Here is an 18,705-nt window from a genome sequence, read left to right on the forward strand (position 1 = left end):
TACCTATCTCCTGAGAAACGTGTATCCCAGTCAAGAAGCAAAAGTCAGAACCTTATATGGAATTGACTGGTTCAAAATTGGGGAAGGAGTATAGGAAGGCTGTTTACTTTCACCCTGTTTATTTAATTTATATACAGAGCACATCATGTGAAATTCTGGGCTGGATGAGCTACAGGCTGGAATCAAGACTGCTGGGAGAAATATCAACAACCTCAGATATGCAGATAAGATCAGTCTAATGGCAGAAAGTGAAGAAGAACTAAAGAGCCTCTTGATGAGGGTAAAAGAGGAGGGTGAAAAAGCCGACTTAAAAACACTTAAGATCATGGCATCTGGTCCCATCACTTCAAGGCAAATAGAAAGGGAAAAGGTGGAAGCAGTGACAGATTTCCTGTTCTTGGGCTCCAGGATCACTGCAGACGGTGACTGCAGCCATGAAATTAGAAGATGATGGCTTCTTGGCAGGAAAGCTAAGACAAACCTTGACATTGTATTAAAAAGAAAAGACATCACTTTGCTGACAAAGGTCTATGTGCTCAAGGTCTTTTATAGTAGAGAGTTAGATCATAAAGAAGGCTGAGTGCTGAAGAATTGATGCTTTCGAATTGTGGTACTGGAGAAGACTCTTGAGAGTCCCTTGGACTGCAAGGAGATCAAACCAGTCAACCCTAAAGGAAATCAACCCTGAATACTCGTTGGAAGACTGATGCTGAAGCTGAAGCTCCAATACTTTGGCCACCTGATGTGAAGAGCTGACTCACTGGAAAAGATTCTGATGCCAGGGAAGACTGAAGGCAGAAGAAGAGGAGGCTGACAAAGGCTGAGATGGTTGGATGGCATCACTGATTCAATGGACTTGAACTTGAGCAAACTCTGGGAGATGATGAGGGACAGGGAGGCCTGGCATGCGGCAGTCCATAGGCTTGCAGAGAGTCAGACACGACTGAGTGACTGAATAACAACAACAACAAAACCCCAAGTTTATCCTGAGTGATAGAAGTCCCATGCCTGTGATATTTAATAGTTAAAAAGTAACTTTAGGGGCTTCCCTGGTAACTCAACTGGTAAGAATCTGCCTGCAATATAGGAAACCCCAGGTTGATTCCTGGGTTGGGAAGATCCGCTGGAGAAGGGATAGGCTACCCACTCCAGTATTCTTGGGTTTCCCTGGTGGCTCAGCTGGTAAAGAATCCTCCTGCAATGCAGGAGACCTGGGTTTGATTCCTGGGTTGGGAATATCCCCTGGAGAAGGGAACGGCTACCCACTCCAGTATTTTAATCAACAGACAATGAGATGGTAGGATGGCAGCATTGACTCAATGGACATGAGTTTGAGCAAACTCTGAGAGATAGTGAAAGACAGGGAGGCCTGGCGTGTGGCAGTCCATGGGACTGCAGAGTCGGACACAACTTACAGACTGAACAACTTTAATATGGGCTTCCCTGGTGCTCAGCGGAAAAGAATCTGAAGGTAATGCAGGAAACCACCTTCAGTGCAGGAGACGCAGGTTTGATCCCTGGGTTGGGCAGATCCCCCAGAGGAGGGCATGGCAACCCACATCAGTATTCTTGCCTGGAGAATCCCATGGACAGAGGAGCCTGGTGGGCCACAGTCCATGAAGTCACAAGAGTTGGACATGACTTAGCAACTAAACCAACACTAGCAACTTTAACACACAACTATTGTGGCCTGACTTGGCTACGAAGGAATACATATTTCACTGACTCAGAAAACTATTTTAATGCGATGGGTTGGATTGGTACATGAAGGCATGACTATATCTCCATCGAGTGCACTGGGCTTCCTGCGCATTTATAACTAAACACATACACAGCATATTGTGGTTAAAGAAATGCATTGGTGAAGACAAATCTTGCATCCAGAAGCTATAAAATGTGTAAATTTAATTGATTTTTTAAAAGTTCAAACTGGGGTTAAGATGACATTTTACTTCTAGGGAAACAGAAATTCAGGCTAGAAAGGTGCTCATCTGATGAATTTTAAAAGGCTACGGTGTGTTTAATACATCCTTTGAATACTGTCCAGGACTGTAGATTCTACAGTGAATCATTTAACGGGTCTAAGGCTTAGAGCAACCAGGTGCATGTAACTCAGCCCCCCTGAAGATGTGTGTCTGCATATTAATACACACCTTAATGGTTCGGGAAGGCAAGTGTTCCATATTAATACATGGCTCAATGGTCCAGGCAGGCAAGTGTTCCTTCCACTGGTGAAGTGACCCAATCAAAGAAAAGACTTTGGTGGGGTACATTTTTCTGGCTCAACTGAGAATCAAGCACTCTAGAAACTTTGCCCATAGGGTATCAAAGCAGGTTTCCTGAGTTATTAGACTCAGGTGTAGCCAGTGAAAGCTTGGTCTTATAAGAAGAGTTCATCACCGGCCTTGGGCATTGAGGTCCTGAATCCTGACTCATTCTGCCCTTGAAAATCAGACAGATCCTCAGATCTGATGGGGGTTGGCGGGCGGCAGCACAGACTAGAGGGAGTTAAACTAGAGTCAGAACCTGACCAGGGCTTCTCAGGTGGGCTCAGTGTTAAAAATCTGCCCACTGATGCAGGAGACGCAGGTTCGATCCCTGCATCAGGAAGGTCTCCTGGAGAAGGAAATGGCAACCCACTCCGGTATTCTTGGCTGGAGAATTCCAAGGACAGAGGAGCCTGGCGGGCTTCAGTCCATGGGGTCGCAGAGTCAGACACGACTGAGCACTCATGCATGCAGAACCCAACCAGCCAATTAAAAGCTAAAGGGCCACACAGACCAGACAAGCAGCCAAGGCCCTGAGCTGTGAGATTCCCAAGCAAGACTGGAGACTGTCAGATCCACTCCTAACCATGGGGAACAGAACCAATGATCTGGTGAAGAACCAGCCAGTGTGTGTGTATAAGCCAGTCACCACTGGGTCAGGCCCATCCAGAGGGTACCTTTAATTCCAAGCTCATTTATTCGCAAACAGGGTTGCCCTGGGTACCCTATTGACAGATTTCACAGGTGCAAAGCCCACTGCTGGTGAAGGTCAGGCCAAGATTGACAGGGATGGGAGACCAGAGCACGAATGCAGGTGGCCCACTCAGAGGGGAAACTCTCTCTCGCCAGGTGTGCCTGGCACAGGAGAGGCAGGACTGCTCACGCTCTGTCTATGGTCACGTGACTCCAGAAGGCTCCTCCAACCCCTCAGGGCTGCATTTCCTTCACTAAACCTGAGCCTGGCACACCAGCACACTGAGGACCGGTGGTGCTCTGGATGGCTCTGTCTTATTTTAAATAAGTTCTGTACAACCATAAGGCTTGAGGAGAGATGAAGTGAGGGTCAGGGGCGGGGCGGGGGGGTGGTCCCTTGGGGCTGCAGAGAAAGAATTCAGCAAGTAGGGCCCCAAAGATGTCCCTCCCCATCCTCATCCCAGAGTCCAAGGGCATCTCACCTTACACGGCAAAAGGGGCTTTGCAGAACTTGAGAGAGGAGATGATCATAGATTTTGGGGGGTGGGGGGGGACTGTGATCACAGCAGTCCTTATTAGAGGAAGAGGAGTCAGAGAAGGAGATCTATGTTAATAGAAGCAGAGACACCAGAGCGATGAGATTGTGGCCTTGAAGAAAGAAGGGGGCCACAAACTAAGGGATGTGGGGGCCTCTAGAAGTTGCAAACCGCAAGGAGTGGCCTCTCCAGGAGTAATACGGGCCCCGCCCATGCCGGAATCATAGCCCATTGAGGCCGGCTTTAGAGAATTAACTGCAATTGTTTTAGACCACTAAACGTGTGGGAAACGGTTACAGCAGCCATGTGCATGCATGCATGCTCAGTCACTCAGTCATGCCCAACTCTTGTGGCCCTCAAGGACTGCAGCCCACCAGCCTCCTCTGTCCACGGGATTTCCCAGGCAAGAACACTGGAGTGGGTTGCCATTTCCTCCTCCAGGGAATCTTCCGGACCCAGGGATCAAACCTGCATCTCCTGCATTGGCAGGCGGGTTCTTTACCACTGCGCCACCGGGGAAGCCCCCTTACAGCAGCCACAGGAGATGAAAACACAGTGGCAGACAGAAATGCCCAGGTCCAGCCTCGTACTAATTCCCTCAGTGAGACGCAGACAGGCCATGTTCCCTGCAGGTGTCGTGCAAGGGCTGAGCCAGGGTAATGCTCTCTGCAGATGAGAACATCTTACAGTGATAATATGTTGGTTACATAGAATTTCATTTTATGACACTTAAAGATATTCTGGATGGGTCCCAAGATTTGTATGAGCCTGCAAGTCATGAGATTAAATCAGTAATATAGTCCCCTCCCCCATTTTCATAAGAAGTATTTTACTCCTTGCTGTGAACAAGTATAGAATTTCTCAGTCTTCTGTTTTTTATGGGCTCAACTCTATTTTTCTTCAACAGAAGAAAAGGAACAACAGATTTATTCTGGGTCTGAGACAAACCTGCTTTATAACTCTTTAAATTATGTTCCGGCAGACCCTGATGTCGGAGAAGGCAACGGCAACCCAATCCAGTGTTCTTGCCTGGAGAATCCCAGGGACGGGAGCCTGGTGGGCTGCCGTCTATGGGGTCGCCCAGAGTCGGACACGACTGACGTGATTTAGCAGCAGCAGCAGCAGACCCTGATATGATCAGATTTCTAATCTGGTTTAAACACGGACACCTCTGAACATATAAACACAATGGTCAGTAAGTTTTCTCTATGAAATTGGTGAGTGTGGGGAGTGGGTTATGGAAACTCTTGCTCTGGTTTTTCTATGAGGAAGACCGTAGGATATCCTAGGAAATTCAAGGCCAGTGGGACCTGCACAGGCTTCATCCATGTGACAGTGCTGGGGTTCCCACACTTCCTATGGGTCAGCACCACCCAGAGAGCTTGCTAAGCCCCACCCTCCCTGTGGGGTCCCGGCCCCAGAACCTGTCTTCCAGTAGGTGCAGGAAGCAGCCTGAGAACCTGCATTTCTCACAAGCTCCAGGTGAGGCTGATGCTGTGTATCAGGGGTCACACTCTGAAAACCAACTCAACTTCTCCCAGGTCCCGAGAAGAATCAATGTTATCTCATCTGATTCAACTGCCCCTGCCAAGCTAGTTCATATGGTGCAATTGATGAAGTGTCTCTGTCTCCTACTTGACTGGAAGCCACGGGCTCTCTGGCTTGTCTGCATCCTGGAGTCACTTGAAACCCCTCCATGCACAGGCCTCACTCCAGGCCAGTCAGCCCAGGATAGGGGGTGGGGAGTAGGCAGGTCGCAGAGTCTGGAAAGCTTCCCGAGTGATCCAAAGCCCAGCCAAGATGGAGAATGGCTGCAAATGTGATGGATGACAGAAATGATGCCAACCGGCTGAAGCAGACAACACAGCGGGGCCCTATGCCAAGCTCGGCTGTCATCTTTTGGGCCACTTACAGTGTGACACTGACTGGAGCTCAGTAATGCTGGCTGGATGAAAGCATGGATGCTAACTGGCCAGAGAGGAGGGCTAGTGCCTCCTTTCTCCAGGGCACAAGGATGAACACACGGAAACACACTAGTTCATTATCAATGACCAACCCCCATGAGGCAGCAATCCTGTAATAAAACAAGCTCTTCTGAGAAAGCCTTACCTGGGAAACAACTCCATACCCTTAAGTCCAAATAAATATCATGACAACCATGGATGAAAACCAGAAGACTTTTTTTTTTTTTGGTCCAAAACAGGAGCTGGCAAACTATATCCCATAGGCCAGATCCGGGGCCACCTCTTCTAATAAATAAAGCTTTCCCGGCACACAGGCATGCTCGCGTGCGCACTGTCTGCAGCTGCTGCCACGATGGCAGAGCTGGTGTTTTGGCTCAAGTGGTAGGGGCTGCGAAGCCAGGACACTTACTCTCTGGCCCTTTAGCAGAACAGGTGTGGCAGACCCGCTCCAGAGAAATCAGAGGATGGACACGCAGACAAGACGTAACTCGACTGTCTTTAGGGGGACGAATGGTGGGTTTACTTCGTTTCCATCTTTTTTCTCGTATCAGCCAACTTTTTGAGTTATATAAAGGAGCCCAGATGTTTAAATCGCCGGCGGAAGGAGGAGACGGAGGCACCAGGCGGAGAGCTGCCCGGCCCACAGCAGCGGCGGCACCTACCTTGTTCCCGATGGCCTTCTTGGGCGGGAAGTTGAAGGCCCTCACTTGAGGGTATTTGTTCTGTAACTTGTGGTGCAAAGTCCTGAACTCCGCGTACCGCCGGTAGACGTTCCACTCGTCATCTTTTATCCGGATGTAGACCTTTGGAGAAAACGAAAAGAGAAAGAAAATATCAAGTCTCTTAAAACTCTCATTCCACGCTGGATGCCTCCATGTCCTGGCTATTGTAAACAGTGCAGCAATGAACACTGGGGGTCGTGTGTCTTTTAGAATTGGGGTTTTCTCACAGTATATGCCCAGCAGTGGGGTTGCTGGGTATATGGTAAGCTTATTCCTAGTTTTTTAAGGAATCGCAGATAAAGGAGATGGACATCTTCTTTATACAGTGGAATATTACTCAACCATAAAAAATGAATTTGAGTCAATTCTAGTGAGGTGGATGAACCTAGAGCCTATTATACAGAGTGAAATAAGTCAGAAAGAGAAAAACAAATATTGTATATTAATGCATATATGTGGAATCTAGAAAAACGGTGTTGATGAACCTATATACTATCCTGTGTAAAATGGACAACTGATGAGAAGTTGCTGTAAGCACAGGGAGCCCAGCTGGTGCCCTGTGATGAGCTAGAGGGATGGGACTGGGGAGCGGAGAGAGGCTCGAGATGGAGGGGATATATGTATAATTACGGCTGATTTGCATTGCTGTATGGCAGAAACCAATACAACATTGTAAAAATTAAAATTTAAAAGTGAAAAAAATGCTCATTACAAAGGGGGTGGGGCTCTGGCAACACCTCCCCCCACTCCAGGAAAACCAGCTCTGTGACCGCAGGGCCACATCTGCCCCCTGGGTCACTGGAGGCCCAGTGCTGGGCGTGGAGGAGGGACTCAGTGTACCATGTGCATAAATGGGTACACGAGAGAATGGCACCCTCTGGCAGGCTGTGTACTGATGAACATCAGTTCCCAGTATCAGCGGAGAGCGACGGCCCAATTCATCTCAGAGACGCACTTTCCATGCCTTTGTCCCAGGCATGCTGTAGCAGTGACAGATGGCGGTGGAGAGGCCATTCATCCTTGCTGGCCTGCGTTTCTTCATCTGTTAATGGAGCTGACTAACGGCACCTCCTCCCAAGGTGGTGGGGAGAACAGTCAGGCTTATAAGCCGAGCAGCTGTGCCTGGATCACACAGACCAGCACGCCGGTGGGGAGGGGTGGGGGCGGTGGTGTGAAATCAATCCCAGGGAGGAGGAGGGAGGGAGGGGGCAAGAGCTGAGATCAGCACAGCCCAATGGAAGGTCACATCAGGATGGCATACACACACGTGGGGCATGAAACTTCTTCATTTTAATCAAGATGTGGTCCTCAAGGTAACATTCAAGGGGTATAAAATGCAAGGGCTATTTCACCTGCTTTTTTTTTTTTTTTTTTTTAACAGGCCCTCACACCTTCCAGGGACACACAGCAACTATGTCAGAAAGCAAAACAGAGAAGTGGGAGAGAGCGCAAAGAATTTTTTTTTAAATGATATGAGTTAATAAGAACAGCCCATGGCTTTTCTGGTGGCTCAGTGGTAAAGGATCTGCCGGCCAGTGCAAGAGGCATGGGTTTGACCCCTGGTCAGGGAGGATCCCATGTGCTGTGCAGCAACGAAGCCCGTGGGCCACAACGACTGAAGCCCACGCCCTAGAGCCCATGCTGCACAGCAAGAGAAGCCACCATAGCGAGAAGCCGCACACCGCAATGAAGACCCGCCACAGCCAAAAACAAGTAGAATTAAAAACAAAAAAAAGAAAAGAGCAGCCCAGAGGGTGAAGTCTCCACTGATAAATAGCTACTGTAATCTGCAGTCAGCGAATGTCAATACATGTCCTAAAACCTCTTTCACCGTAAAAGCAGACATGTCTACCGTGACTGATAAATTCTGCCTCTCTCTAAAGAGTACCTGCATCCCCAAATGTGGACCTCATACATCTGAGCTCTGGGAAGGTGACCACCGATATTCTGGCGAACAAGGTGAAGGAGGGAGAATTTAAACCCAAAGAATGCCAATCAATGGATGGAAGTTTCCAGTGGACTTAGATGGAGAAACAGAGGCCTATCAAGTCTGATAGAAGCCCCCAAGTGAAGAGAGACAGTAAATATCCTGGATGACAGATATCAAGTGATCTCAAGTGACTTGAGGGATGAGTCTAACGCAACATGATGAAACTTAAAAAGATCAGTGCTGGACTTTGCAATACAACCCCAAAAGCCAACACTGTAAGATAAGATGGGGGAGATACGGTACAGCAATGGCCTGGGATAAAGACGCACGGGTTTTAGTAAATTCAAGTTAAGTGAATACCGTCAAAGGGTCACCAAGAAAAGGCCTATGTATTATTTGCTCAGTCGTATCTGATTCTCTGTGATCCCCTGGACTGTAGCCTGCCAGGCTCCTCTGTTCATGGGATTTCCTAGGCAACAATACTGCAGTGGGTTGCCATTTCCTTCTCCAACTATTTAGATCTCATTAAAAGGTATCTGATATATTTTAAATAAAAGGAGTTGACGAGTCTTGGTTTATTCTAAATTGACCACACCAACTTAGGTTTTAGCTGCTGCCTGTTAAAAGATGAACTGAAATAGGTTCAGAAACGCCCAGAAGATTTGCTACTCAAAACGTGGTCCGCGAACCAGGAGCATCAGCATCTCGTGGTAAGGTGGCAGAAATGCAGCATCTCAGGCTCCACCCCAGATGCACTGACTCAGAATCTGTGTCTTCACCAGAACCCCAACTAGCTCACACACACTTTAAAAGTTTAGAAGCACAGGTCCTGAGAGATGATCTGCAACCAAATTATCAGAAGGAAGATGGAAGAGACTGGAGGATGGTAAACTGAGCCTCAAAGATGGAGGAGGTACGGAACTCTGAAGACCGCAATGAGGAAAAGGAAAGACCGAGATGATGTGTTCTGGATGATTCCAGGAGGCAAACTTCCAGCAGACAGAAGCTAGAGAAAGACAAATTTCATTAGGAAAGAACTTTATAGCAGCCAAAGTTGCCTAAAGAGGAAAAGATATGTCTCAAGAGCTTTTCTGGCACTAGGTACCCAAGCAGTGGTACAACAGATAGACAGATGGTTATCACAATTATGCAAGGATTTGCTTTGTAACAGGGAAGGATAATTAGACCCCAGAAGCATCTGGAAAGTCTTGGCTGGCTGTGGAACAGAGACTTCAGGAATTAAGTCTCCAGGGACTGAGACAAGATGGGTCAGTCGGCAAGTAAACCCAGGAGCTAGGACTTTAATGCAGCACTTGTAGGGCATTCTTTGGGTCCTTACAAGTCACAGCAAATGCAAGCTGCCCAATCAGTATCCATTTCCCTCCAATACTTCTGGGGAGAGCAATGTGTTCAGGAACAAAAAAAATTAACCACATTTTCCGGTGTTCCTGGCAGACTCATTGGAAAAGACCCTGATGTTGGGAAAGATGCAAGCAGAGAATTAGGCAACAGAGGATGAGATGGTTGGATGGCATCGCTGACTCAATGGACATGAATTTGAGCAAACTCAGGGAGACAGTAAAGGACAGGGAAGCCTCATTTGTGGCAGTTCATGGAGTCGCAAAGAGTTGGACACGACTTAGCGACTAAACAACAAACAGATGAAAGAAAGCTCTTAGGAGAGATCTGACCCAGCCAATAAGTGCCTTTTAACTCTTCTCCCTGTCTTCTTCTTTCTCAAACACAGATGTGAAGACTGGAGCTCCAGCAGTCATTTTATGATCATGAGGTGATCAAGAGAATGGATATAGAAAAGTGGAAGGACCTTGGGTCTCTGATGAAATTATGAGGCCAAATTATTACACCAAATACTAGATGATCTATTCAAAACTTTTTTTTTCTTTAAAAGAGAAATATTCACCTCTAAACTGGTCAAGCTAATGCTTTAGAGGTCTACAGACTCATGGCTGAATGCCATTCTTCTCTGATACATCTTGAATGGACTATATCTACTTGTACTATATTTTCACACAAGTGCAAATATCCCCTTAAGAGTGGCAAATGTAATTGTTTATCTGAGCAAGTACAAAACAAATTACCTAGGTCAGGGGAGGGAAGCTGTGGCCTGTGGGTCAAATCAGCCGCATCTATTTGTTTGTCGCTGTTCAGTCACTAAGTTGTGTCTGGCTCTTAGCGACCCCACAGGCTGCAGCACGCCAGGCTTCCCTGTCCTCCGCTATCTCCTGGAGTTTGCTCAAATTTCACGTTCACGGAGTTGGTGATGCTATTTGTTTACCTACTGTTTATAGCCGCTTACAGTGGCAGAGTGGCTGCAACAAAGACCACACGGCCTGCAAAGCTGAAAATACTTACTCTCTGCATGTGTGCACGCTAAGTCACTCCAGTTCTGGGTGGCCCTATGGACTCCACCAGGCTCCTCTGTCCATGGGATTCTCCAGGCAAGGATACTAGAGTGGGTCGCTGTGCCCTCCTCCAGGGGATCTTCCCAACCCAGGGGTCAAATCTGTATCTCTTGTGTCTAAATTGGCAGGTGGGTTCTTCACCACCAGCACCATCTGGGAAGCCATTTACTTTCTGGTCCTTTACAAAAAAACTTCTCTGGTCCCTGATTTAGATACTCAGAAAGTCCTCATTATTGTAGTTTTTCAACAAACATATACAAATTTAGTGCAGAGAAGGGCAGTGCTTTCCAATAATTACCAGCCCTGGGGTGGACCACACAGAAACCATCTGAGACCCAGGAATTCCTAGAGTCCCAAAGCCTTCTGGTGATTCTGACAAGTAGGCGATGTTAGAGTCAGAATGTGCCCCTCCCCCAAAATGCACATATTGAAATCCAAACCACCAATGCAGTACTGGGGCAGGAGATGATTAGGTCATGAGGGTGGAGCCCTCATGAATAGGATTAGTGCCCTTATAAAAGAGACCCCACAGCTCCCTCATGCCTCCCGTTATGCAAAGACAGTGAGGACAGAGCTGTCTGGAGCTTTGGTTTTGGACTTCCCAGCCTCTAGAACTGTGTGGAAGAGTTTATTGTTGAAATCACCCCGTCTGTAGTTGTTACAGCAGCCCAAGTGGACCATTAGCACCCCAAGTGGACTAAGACAATGGGCAATTAGGGGAACCTCTAATGCAAAGCACAGACTCTCCCTCCTCTCTGACTACGTGTTTCCTCATCTAGAAAATGGAGCTGAGACCTTACTGATAGAGCCTGTTCCCAAGGCAGTATGGAGAGTGTTTAGGTATAGAAGCCATCCAGCTATGCCTGGCTTCACAAAGACCAGCACATGGAGTGGGTGGAGACTGATTTGGAGAAGGAGGGAGAGACCAGAGTTGAGATCGACCCAGTTGGATGGAAAGTCACATCCAGATGGGATAAGCATAACTGGGGTGTAAAACTTCTTTAATCAAGAGAACACTCTGGGGGCACAACACACGAGGGCTGTGTCATCAGCATTTACAGGCCCTCACAGCTCCCAGGGACACCCAGCAACTGCATCATGAGGGAAAACAGAGGGAGAGAGATCAATGCATTTTTAAAAATTACATGAGTTAAGAACAGCCCAGAGAGTAAAATCTCCAATGATAAATAGCTCTTATAATCTGCAATCACTGAATGTCAATACACATCTTAAAAACCTCTCACATAACGATAAAAATTGGCAACTCTAATGTGCGCTATAAATTATAATTCTACATTTCTCTTAACACATTCAAGAGCCAAATGCTTCACTGTGTGGAAGCGCTGATTCCTTTCTGCCTATCCAATGGACCCTTCTTGGGCTTCCTCGTGGGTACCTCCTCTCCTGCCCGTGTTCCCAGGACCCTCCTCGCTCTGACACAGGTGTCCACTCCCACATCTGCACATTTCGTTTTAGGTCAACGGCTCTCAAATTGTTATCTCTAGTCTGGATCTCCGACGTGAACTCTGGACTCAGGCTTGAGAAAGCTCTTCTTGTCTAGCTCTACACTCAGGATCTCTACCTCACTCTCTCGGCGAACGGATCGCTGAGTTGCCTGAGTCAGAAATCTGGGCATCAGCATTGACCAGTGCTGTTCGTTACCCCCATGTCCAAGTACTGAGCAGCAGGGATTAGCCAAGCCCACCTCCAGAGGCAGCCCCGCTCCTTGTGGGACCACAATAGCAGGTTTCAGGCGCTCCTTCAGCCTCCCATGTTTCCCCATTCAAACTCCTCCAGCGGCTGTCCGAGAAGGATGCTCATGCCAGAGACTAGGTTCTGGGGCAGGTTCATCGAGCAGGGAAGGCTCCTGCATCATTACAACCATCTCACTTCTTCAGGCTCCATTCCTCGCTTTGGCAAGCCAGGATCATGCCTACCTGCCTGCCTTTTCTTTAAAATTCTTTCACCTCTTAAATTCTTAAAAATGTCTTAACAACCAGGATGGTGTTGATTTGCTTGTGTTCTTTAAAACCTTCTTAAAAATGTTCAGATGAGAGCAAACATCCTGTTCTAGAAACAGCATCATCCCTTGGCCTTCCACACTCCAAGTGTTACCCCCTGCTCTGGGGATAGCAGGCATTCAAGAACTCAGAACTTTGGAACAGCAGCATTAGAAAGGACCTCAGAAACCATTAGTTCAGGAACCTCCCTGGCGGTCCAATGCAGAAGACGCGGGTCTGATCCCTGGTTGGGGAACTAGAAGCCGATGGGCTGCTAAGCCTGTGAGCTGCGACTACTGAGCCTGTGCACTCGAGAGCCGGCACGCCACACCAGAGAGCCTTCAAGCCACAGCTAAGACCGGATGCACCCACCAACCAATCACCAACCAACACATTTTGTTTTTCAAAAAAGAAACCGTTAGTTCAATCCTTCCTTTCTGTAACAAATACTCCCTGCTCATCTCATATCCTCCTTGATGTCTGGCTCTGGGGGCCCATGGCTTGGGGAAAGACACCCGGACTGAATAAACAGCATTGGAGAGAGGGAAGGCCACAGTCATGATGACTGGGGCAGGGAGGGAAGCAAGTTTCTGGTGGTGGAGAATGGGGGCTCTGACATCAGAGCAGTGTCACCAGTAAGCACACCCAATGCATGGAGGCAGTTACGCGCGGAGACACTGCAGCCAAATTCTGGGGTTCAGACCCCAGCTCTGCCGTGCACCCTGAGAAAGCCACTTCACTTCTCTGTGCCTCTGCTTCCTCCTTTGAGAAATAAGGGTATTACCTCCCTTGCTGGGTCTTGGGAGGAGTAAATGAGTTCACATGTGTAACAGGCTTAGAATAGGGCCTGGTAGACAGAAGATGCCATTTAAGTGTTTGATAAAGAAACAATTAAAAATGTAACATAAGGACTTCCCTGTGGTCCAGTAGTTAAGAAACCTGCCAATGCAGGGGACACTGGTCCAATCCCTGGTCAGGGAACTCAGGTCCCACGTGCCTCAGGGCATCTAGGCCCATGCACCGCAACTAATGGAGCCGGTTTTGGAGCCCGCATGCTGCCAACTACTGAGCCAGCACTCTAGAGCCTGTGTTCTGCAGCAGAAGAAGCCACTGCAATGAGAAGCCTTCGCACCACAACTAGAGAGTAACCCCAGCTCGCCTCAGCTAGAGAAAGCACACACGCCACAATGAAGGCCCGGCACAGCCAAAAATAAAACACATAAATACACAACATTGAAAAACAATGTAACCCATTGGTTAGGCTGCCACTGGGGATTTACAAAGGTATGGATTTTGTAAGTCTCTGATCTTGGTAATCAGCTTTAATATTTATCCCCTCCAATGGTTTGGCTGATGGGAACTGGGCTCTACCAGGACATGGGAATGGTCATAGCTGGCTCACGGACTGCAGGGGGAATCCCAGAAGATCAGACCTCGACCACCAGTCAGTTATGTGATGTCAGGTAAACTGCTTCTGAATCTCAGTTTACTCACTTGAGAAACGGGTATAACTGGGGGGCGGGGAGGGAGGAACGTGCCTGAAAGTGTTTATACAAATGCCATGAGGGTTACCTGCTGCTATTATTATTGTTGTTGTTATAACCATCATCATCAAAAACATGAAATTCTGCAAACGGGAAGAAGCACTGCCGCTGAAGGCACACCGGTCTTAGCTCTACGGTCTCCACCCCAGGAGCTCTGCTCAGTAAAGAATAAGTATGCAGATTACTGCTGAGCCTTAGACTCAGAGTTCAGAACAAGTTATGCTGTGGGTCATTAAAAATTTCGAATAAAAATATGAATGATCATGCCTCTCCCCTAAAAAGCTCCCTAAACATGACTCCCAAAACACATTATTTCTCCAGAGTCTGTGAAAGCAGCTCTGTCCCTGAGACTGGATGGGGTGCAGGAGTTGAACTGGAGAGCCTCTAGGTCCCTTCACGGACCCCCTCAGGGGGCCTCTGTGTCCTTAGGTCATTCACAAACCCCAAGCACTTCACTGGGCTCTTCCACCCACATTCCACTCCCATTTCATTGTGGAGACCAAGGGGTTCATGGAAATCAGGCAGGAGGTTTGACCTTGGGCTTGACTTAGGAGGACTTCATACCCAAGGGGCAGGGCAATAGCAGAACCATCCCTGGAGCCTCTGTCTTGAAAGCTCAGCTGTCTGAGTCACCCAGAAAGTGGGAGAGAAGCCTCCCGGGAACACTGGGTGGGGAGAACTGATGCCCCAGGGGGACTGGGGGCAGAGAAGGGTCCAGGCACTTCCTCGAGTTTAGTGACCACCCTGCCCCAGCCAGTATCGTTAGACTGAGGCCATCTCACAGGTGAAGAGCGGCCAGTGGGCATTTCTGGCACCAGCCTCTGTTCTAGCTGGAGGCCATCTGATAACAAGACAAGGGGAGCTGGTCACGGAGCCCATGGAGACCAACAACACACTTCTGGTCAAGCATCCCTGTTCTCAGCTTTCACTGCTGTCTGGATGTCAATCAAACCCAGACCTCTCTGGTTAGCAGTCAAAGCCATGAAGCAAGAGTCAAGAACACGGTCAGACCCAAGAGAGTGAAACAATATTTTTCAGAATGCCAATAACATAGAAACACCTTCGATGCTAACACTTGCCATTTATGAAGCACCTACTATGTGTAAGGGATGCCACACACCTCACCAGGCATCCTCACGCGAGTCTGCAAGGCAGACAGTGTGAACTTGCCCCTTCCCCAGATAAAGATGTGGGCTCAGAGTGGGTGTGTCGCCTGCCCAGAGGAGGTAGGGAAATGGAAAGTTGAACCCAGGTCTGCCTCATGGCGAAGGCCTGGCTGTACTTTTTGACCGTACCAAGTGGCATGTGGGATCTAAGTTCCCCGACCAGGTACTGAACCCACACCTCCTGCAGTGGAAGCTCAGAGTCTTAACCACTGGACCGCCAGGGAAGTCCAGGCCCGGTCCTTTCTATTACAGCACACAGCTGCAGAACCCAGGCCCTCCAGGGCCCCAGGAACCCCAAGCCAGCAATGCTGGCAACTGGCAAGGAAGGTCCCTGCTCAACAGCTCTGAGGCCTAACCGCCCCTCTGCTGGGGAGACCACATGTCCTTACAACAGTCTCTTTGGTACCAGCGATGTCAACTGCTCTCTCTCATTCATGCCTCTCCCTTCAGGAATCTAATGCCATCAAAATCACGCAGAATTACCTCAACAGTCCAGCCTCAACAGCCATGCGTTTAGCATCTGAAATCAGGAAATGATCTCTGAAAATTAAGTTGTCCTTGAATTATACTTAACCAAACTGTGCACTTCTTTCACTGAAGAATTCAAAGGGCTTATGTCCAAAATTATTAGGTTTCTGTTCTTGTTTTGTTTTGAAGGGCTTGCTCCCTCCAAATTAAGTTTGATAGGCCCCAGTTCTGTCTGCTTGAGCCATAACAATAATAATTCCTTGGAGGAATAAAAAGAGTTGACCTCTCCCAGCAAAAACAAGTTCCCTTTTAAAATGAGCAATAAAAAGACACTTCAAGTCCAATCTCCTCGACTCAGCAAAAGAAAAAGAAAATAGAAGGGTAATATCTGTCATCAGGAATGGGGCAAATCCTCTCTTCTCTATTTTAAGAAGGAATTCGAATCTTGAGGTTTCTTTTCCATGGGGAAGAATGACCCCAGGGATGTGTGTAATAATCCTGGGGGGAAGGAGAGGTTAAGTGGGGGAGGAGGCAAAATTCTCAGTCCGGATGAACTGAACCCAGAGCAGACTCACAGGTAGACAGTCTCATCTGGAAGATGAAGACCGTCTGCTGGGAAGGGGCGTGCCCATCAGACCCCCTGTGCCCGCCGCCTAGCAGCACCACCCACCCGCCCACTCTACGAAGCGCTCCCCCAGGCTTCTTTCACCTGCTTCTGAACTCCATCTCAATGGGCTCCGCAGAGTGTGCCCCTCGGTGTTTGGTTCTTTTCACTCCCTGTTGTGTCTGGGCGATGTTTCCATGTGGTGTGGGTAGCACTCCCGTGTCCTGCTCACTGTCCACGCTGTGGGCATGCCACAGCTTATACGCCCTCTGTGCTGGGGTGGACACTGCTTCCAGCTGGGACTGTCATGGGTAAGGCAGCTATGGGCACTGACGATTCTCTTTTCTTGTTGGTTTTTTTAAGTTTTTATTGCTGTATACTTGCTTTATAATGTGTTATTTTCTGCTATACAGCAAAAATGAATCAGCTCTATGTACACACATATTCCCTCTTTTTTGAATTTCCTTCCCATGTAGTCACCACAGAGCACTGAGTAGAATTCGTGTGTTATACAGTAAGTTCTCATTAATTATCTATTTTATATATAGTATCAATTGTGTATATATGTCAGTCCCAAACTTCCAATTCATCTCTCTTCACTGTATAAGAAGGTCTCCAGGTCCATCCACATCTCTACAAATGACCCAATTTTGTTCCTTTTTATGGCTAAGCAATATTCCATTGCATATATGGCTTTTGCTCTTTTCTTTTGGGATCACAGATCTAAATGTGGAAGGTAAAATCAGAAAGCTACCAAGAGAAAGCCTACAGGATAGCTTCACGACCTTGGGGGTAGGTGAGGATTCCCAGTGGGAGCACAGAAGGGCACAATCGAGGGTGCTTGAGACGCCCTGTGTCTCTGGGCAGGGCTACACAGAAATACACAGAAGTAAAAGTTCACTGAACATACACTGAAGATTTACACGTCTACGGATAAACAACGAGGTCCTCCTGTGGAGCACAGGGAACTATATTCAGTATCTTGTGATAAACCACAATGGAAAAGAATAGAAAAAAGAATGCATACACGTGTATAACAGAATCATTTTGCTGTACAGCAGAGACTGGACGACATTACAGATCAACTATCCTTCAAGGGACTTCCCTGATGGGCCAGCAGTTAAGAATCCACCTTCCAATGCAGGAGACGTGAGTTCAGTCCCTGGCGGGGCAACGAAGCCCACACAGCGAAACTGCTGAGCCTGTGTGCTGCAACTGGAGAGAAGCCCACACACCACGACGGAAGACCCTGCGTGTCACAGGACCTGACAGAGCCAAACAAACTAATAGATATTTTCTTAAGAAAACCAAACTATACGTCAATAAAAACTATTTAAGCATCTGATATTTATATTAAACCTGGATATAAAAGTGAAGTCAAAAAAAAGCCATACCGATACTATCCTCAGGAGAGTGAGCTTTTTACCCTAATTTATGATGGCGGGATGTCTGAAATAGTCTGTGAGCCTGACACAGTCAGATGTCAGTGCTGAGAGGGGGTCCAGGTTCAGGACTCTGGCCTCGGGGAGACCTGAGCCTGAATTCCAGCTCTCCCTCTTGAAGCCAAGTTGTCCTGGGTATGTATATTTACCTCTTCCAGCCTCCATTCTCTCTCTGTCTCTTTCTCTATGCTGCTGCTGCTGTTACTGCTTAGTCACCTCAGTCGTGTCTGACTCTGTGCAACCCTATGCACCTGCAGCCTGCTAGGCTACTCTGTCCATGGGATTCTCCGGGAAAGAATACTGGAGTGGGTTCCATGCCTCCTCCAGGGGATCTTCCCAACCCAGGGATCAAACCCTGGTCTTCTGCATTGCAGGCAGGTTCTTTACCCCAGCAGGGAAGCCCTCCCCCCTCCTCTCTCTCTATATATGAAGAAGGGAGGGAGCAAGCCAAGAAGTCAGAACGGGAGAGGGAGAATGAAGAGTTAAGAGTTTGTTCTCAGTGGGCTGAAGTCTCAGCTCTGCTTTAAGATCTGCCAAGCACAGATTCTTTAGCCAGCCACATGCTGAACCTTAGGCATGTGTGAGGCCTGTTCTATGAGGGGCAGAAGGGCCCAGAGAAAGTGCATGGGCTGCACAGGGAGAGAGGTCTGGGTTCAAACACTCCACCTCAAGTCTCAGCTTTTCAATCTGTAAAATGGGGCCAAGACCAATCCTGTCGAGTGGCTGTGAGATGCCTTGCCTGGCAGGAAGGAAGCGATGGCAGCTGTTGAGATGGTAACCCCATCACCTTCGTCTTCATCTGCCTTTGTGTACATGAACCTCCCTATTACAGAATTAGGGGTAATTATAGGCTGTGCAATCACAAAATTAAAGCAGGTAATTACCATGCCTGCCTAATTAATTGTCGAATGCCAGGCAGGCAAGGAAACACAAACAGAACGCACAG

General features: G+C 48.0%; 1 protein-coding gene across 2 annotated transcripts in view; it reads right to left on the reverse strand.

The window, feature by feature from the left end:
- SNX29 (sorting nexin 29) overlaps positions 1–18,705 on the reverse strand; it is a 600,629-nt gene that overhangs the window by 113,101 nt on the left and 468,823 nt on the right. For both annotated transcript variants that reach the window (XM_027527872.1, XM_027527873.1), the window contains one exon: positions 6,123–6,263. In XM_027527872.1, coding sequence (XP_027383673.1) covers positions 6,123–6,263 — 141 coding nt within the window. The remainder of the gene's footprint in view (positions 1–6,122; positions 6,264–18,705) is intronic.

This window comes from Bos indicus x Bos taurus, chromosome 25 (assembly GCF_003369695.1).
Source record: "Bos indicus x Bos taurus breed Angus x Brahman F1 hybrid chromosome 25, Bos_hybrid_MaternalHap_v2.0, whole genome shotgun sequence".
In the NCBI taxonomy this organism is placed as follows: domain Eukaryota; kingdom Metazoa; phylum Chordata; class Mammalia; order Artiodactyla; family Bovidae; genus Bos; species Bos indicus x Bos taurus.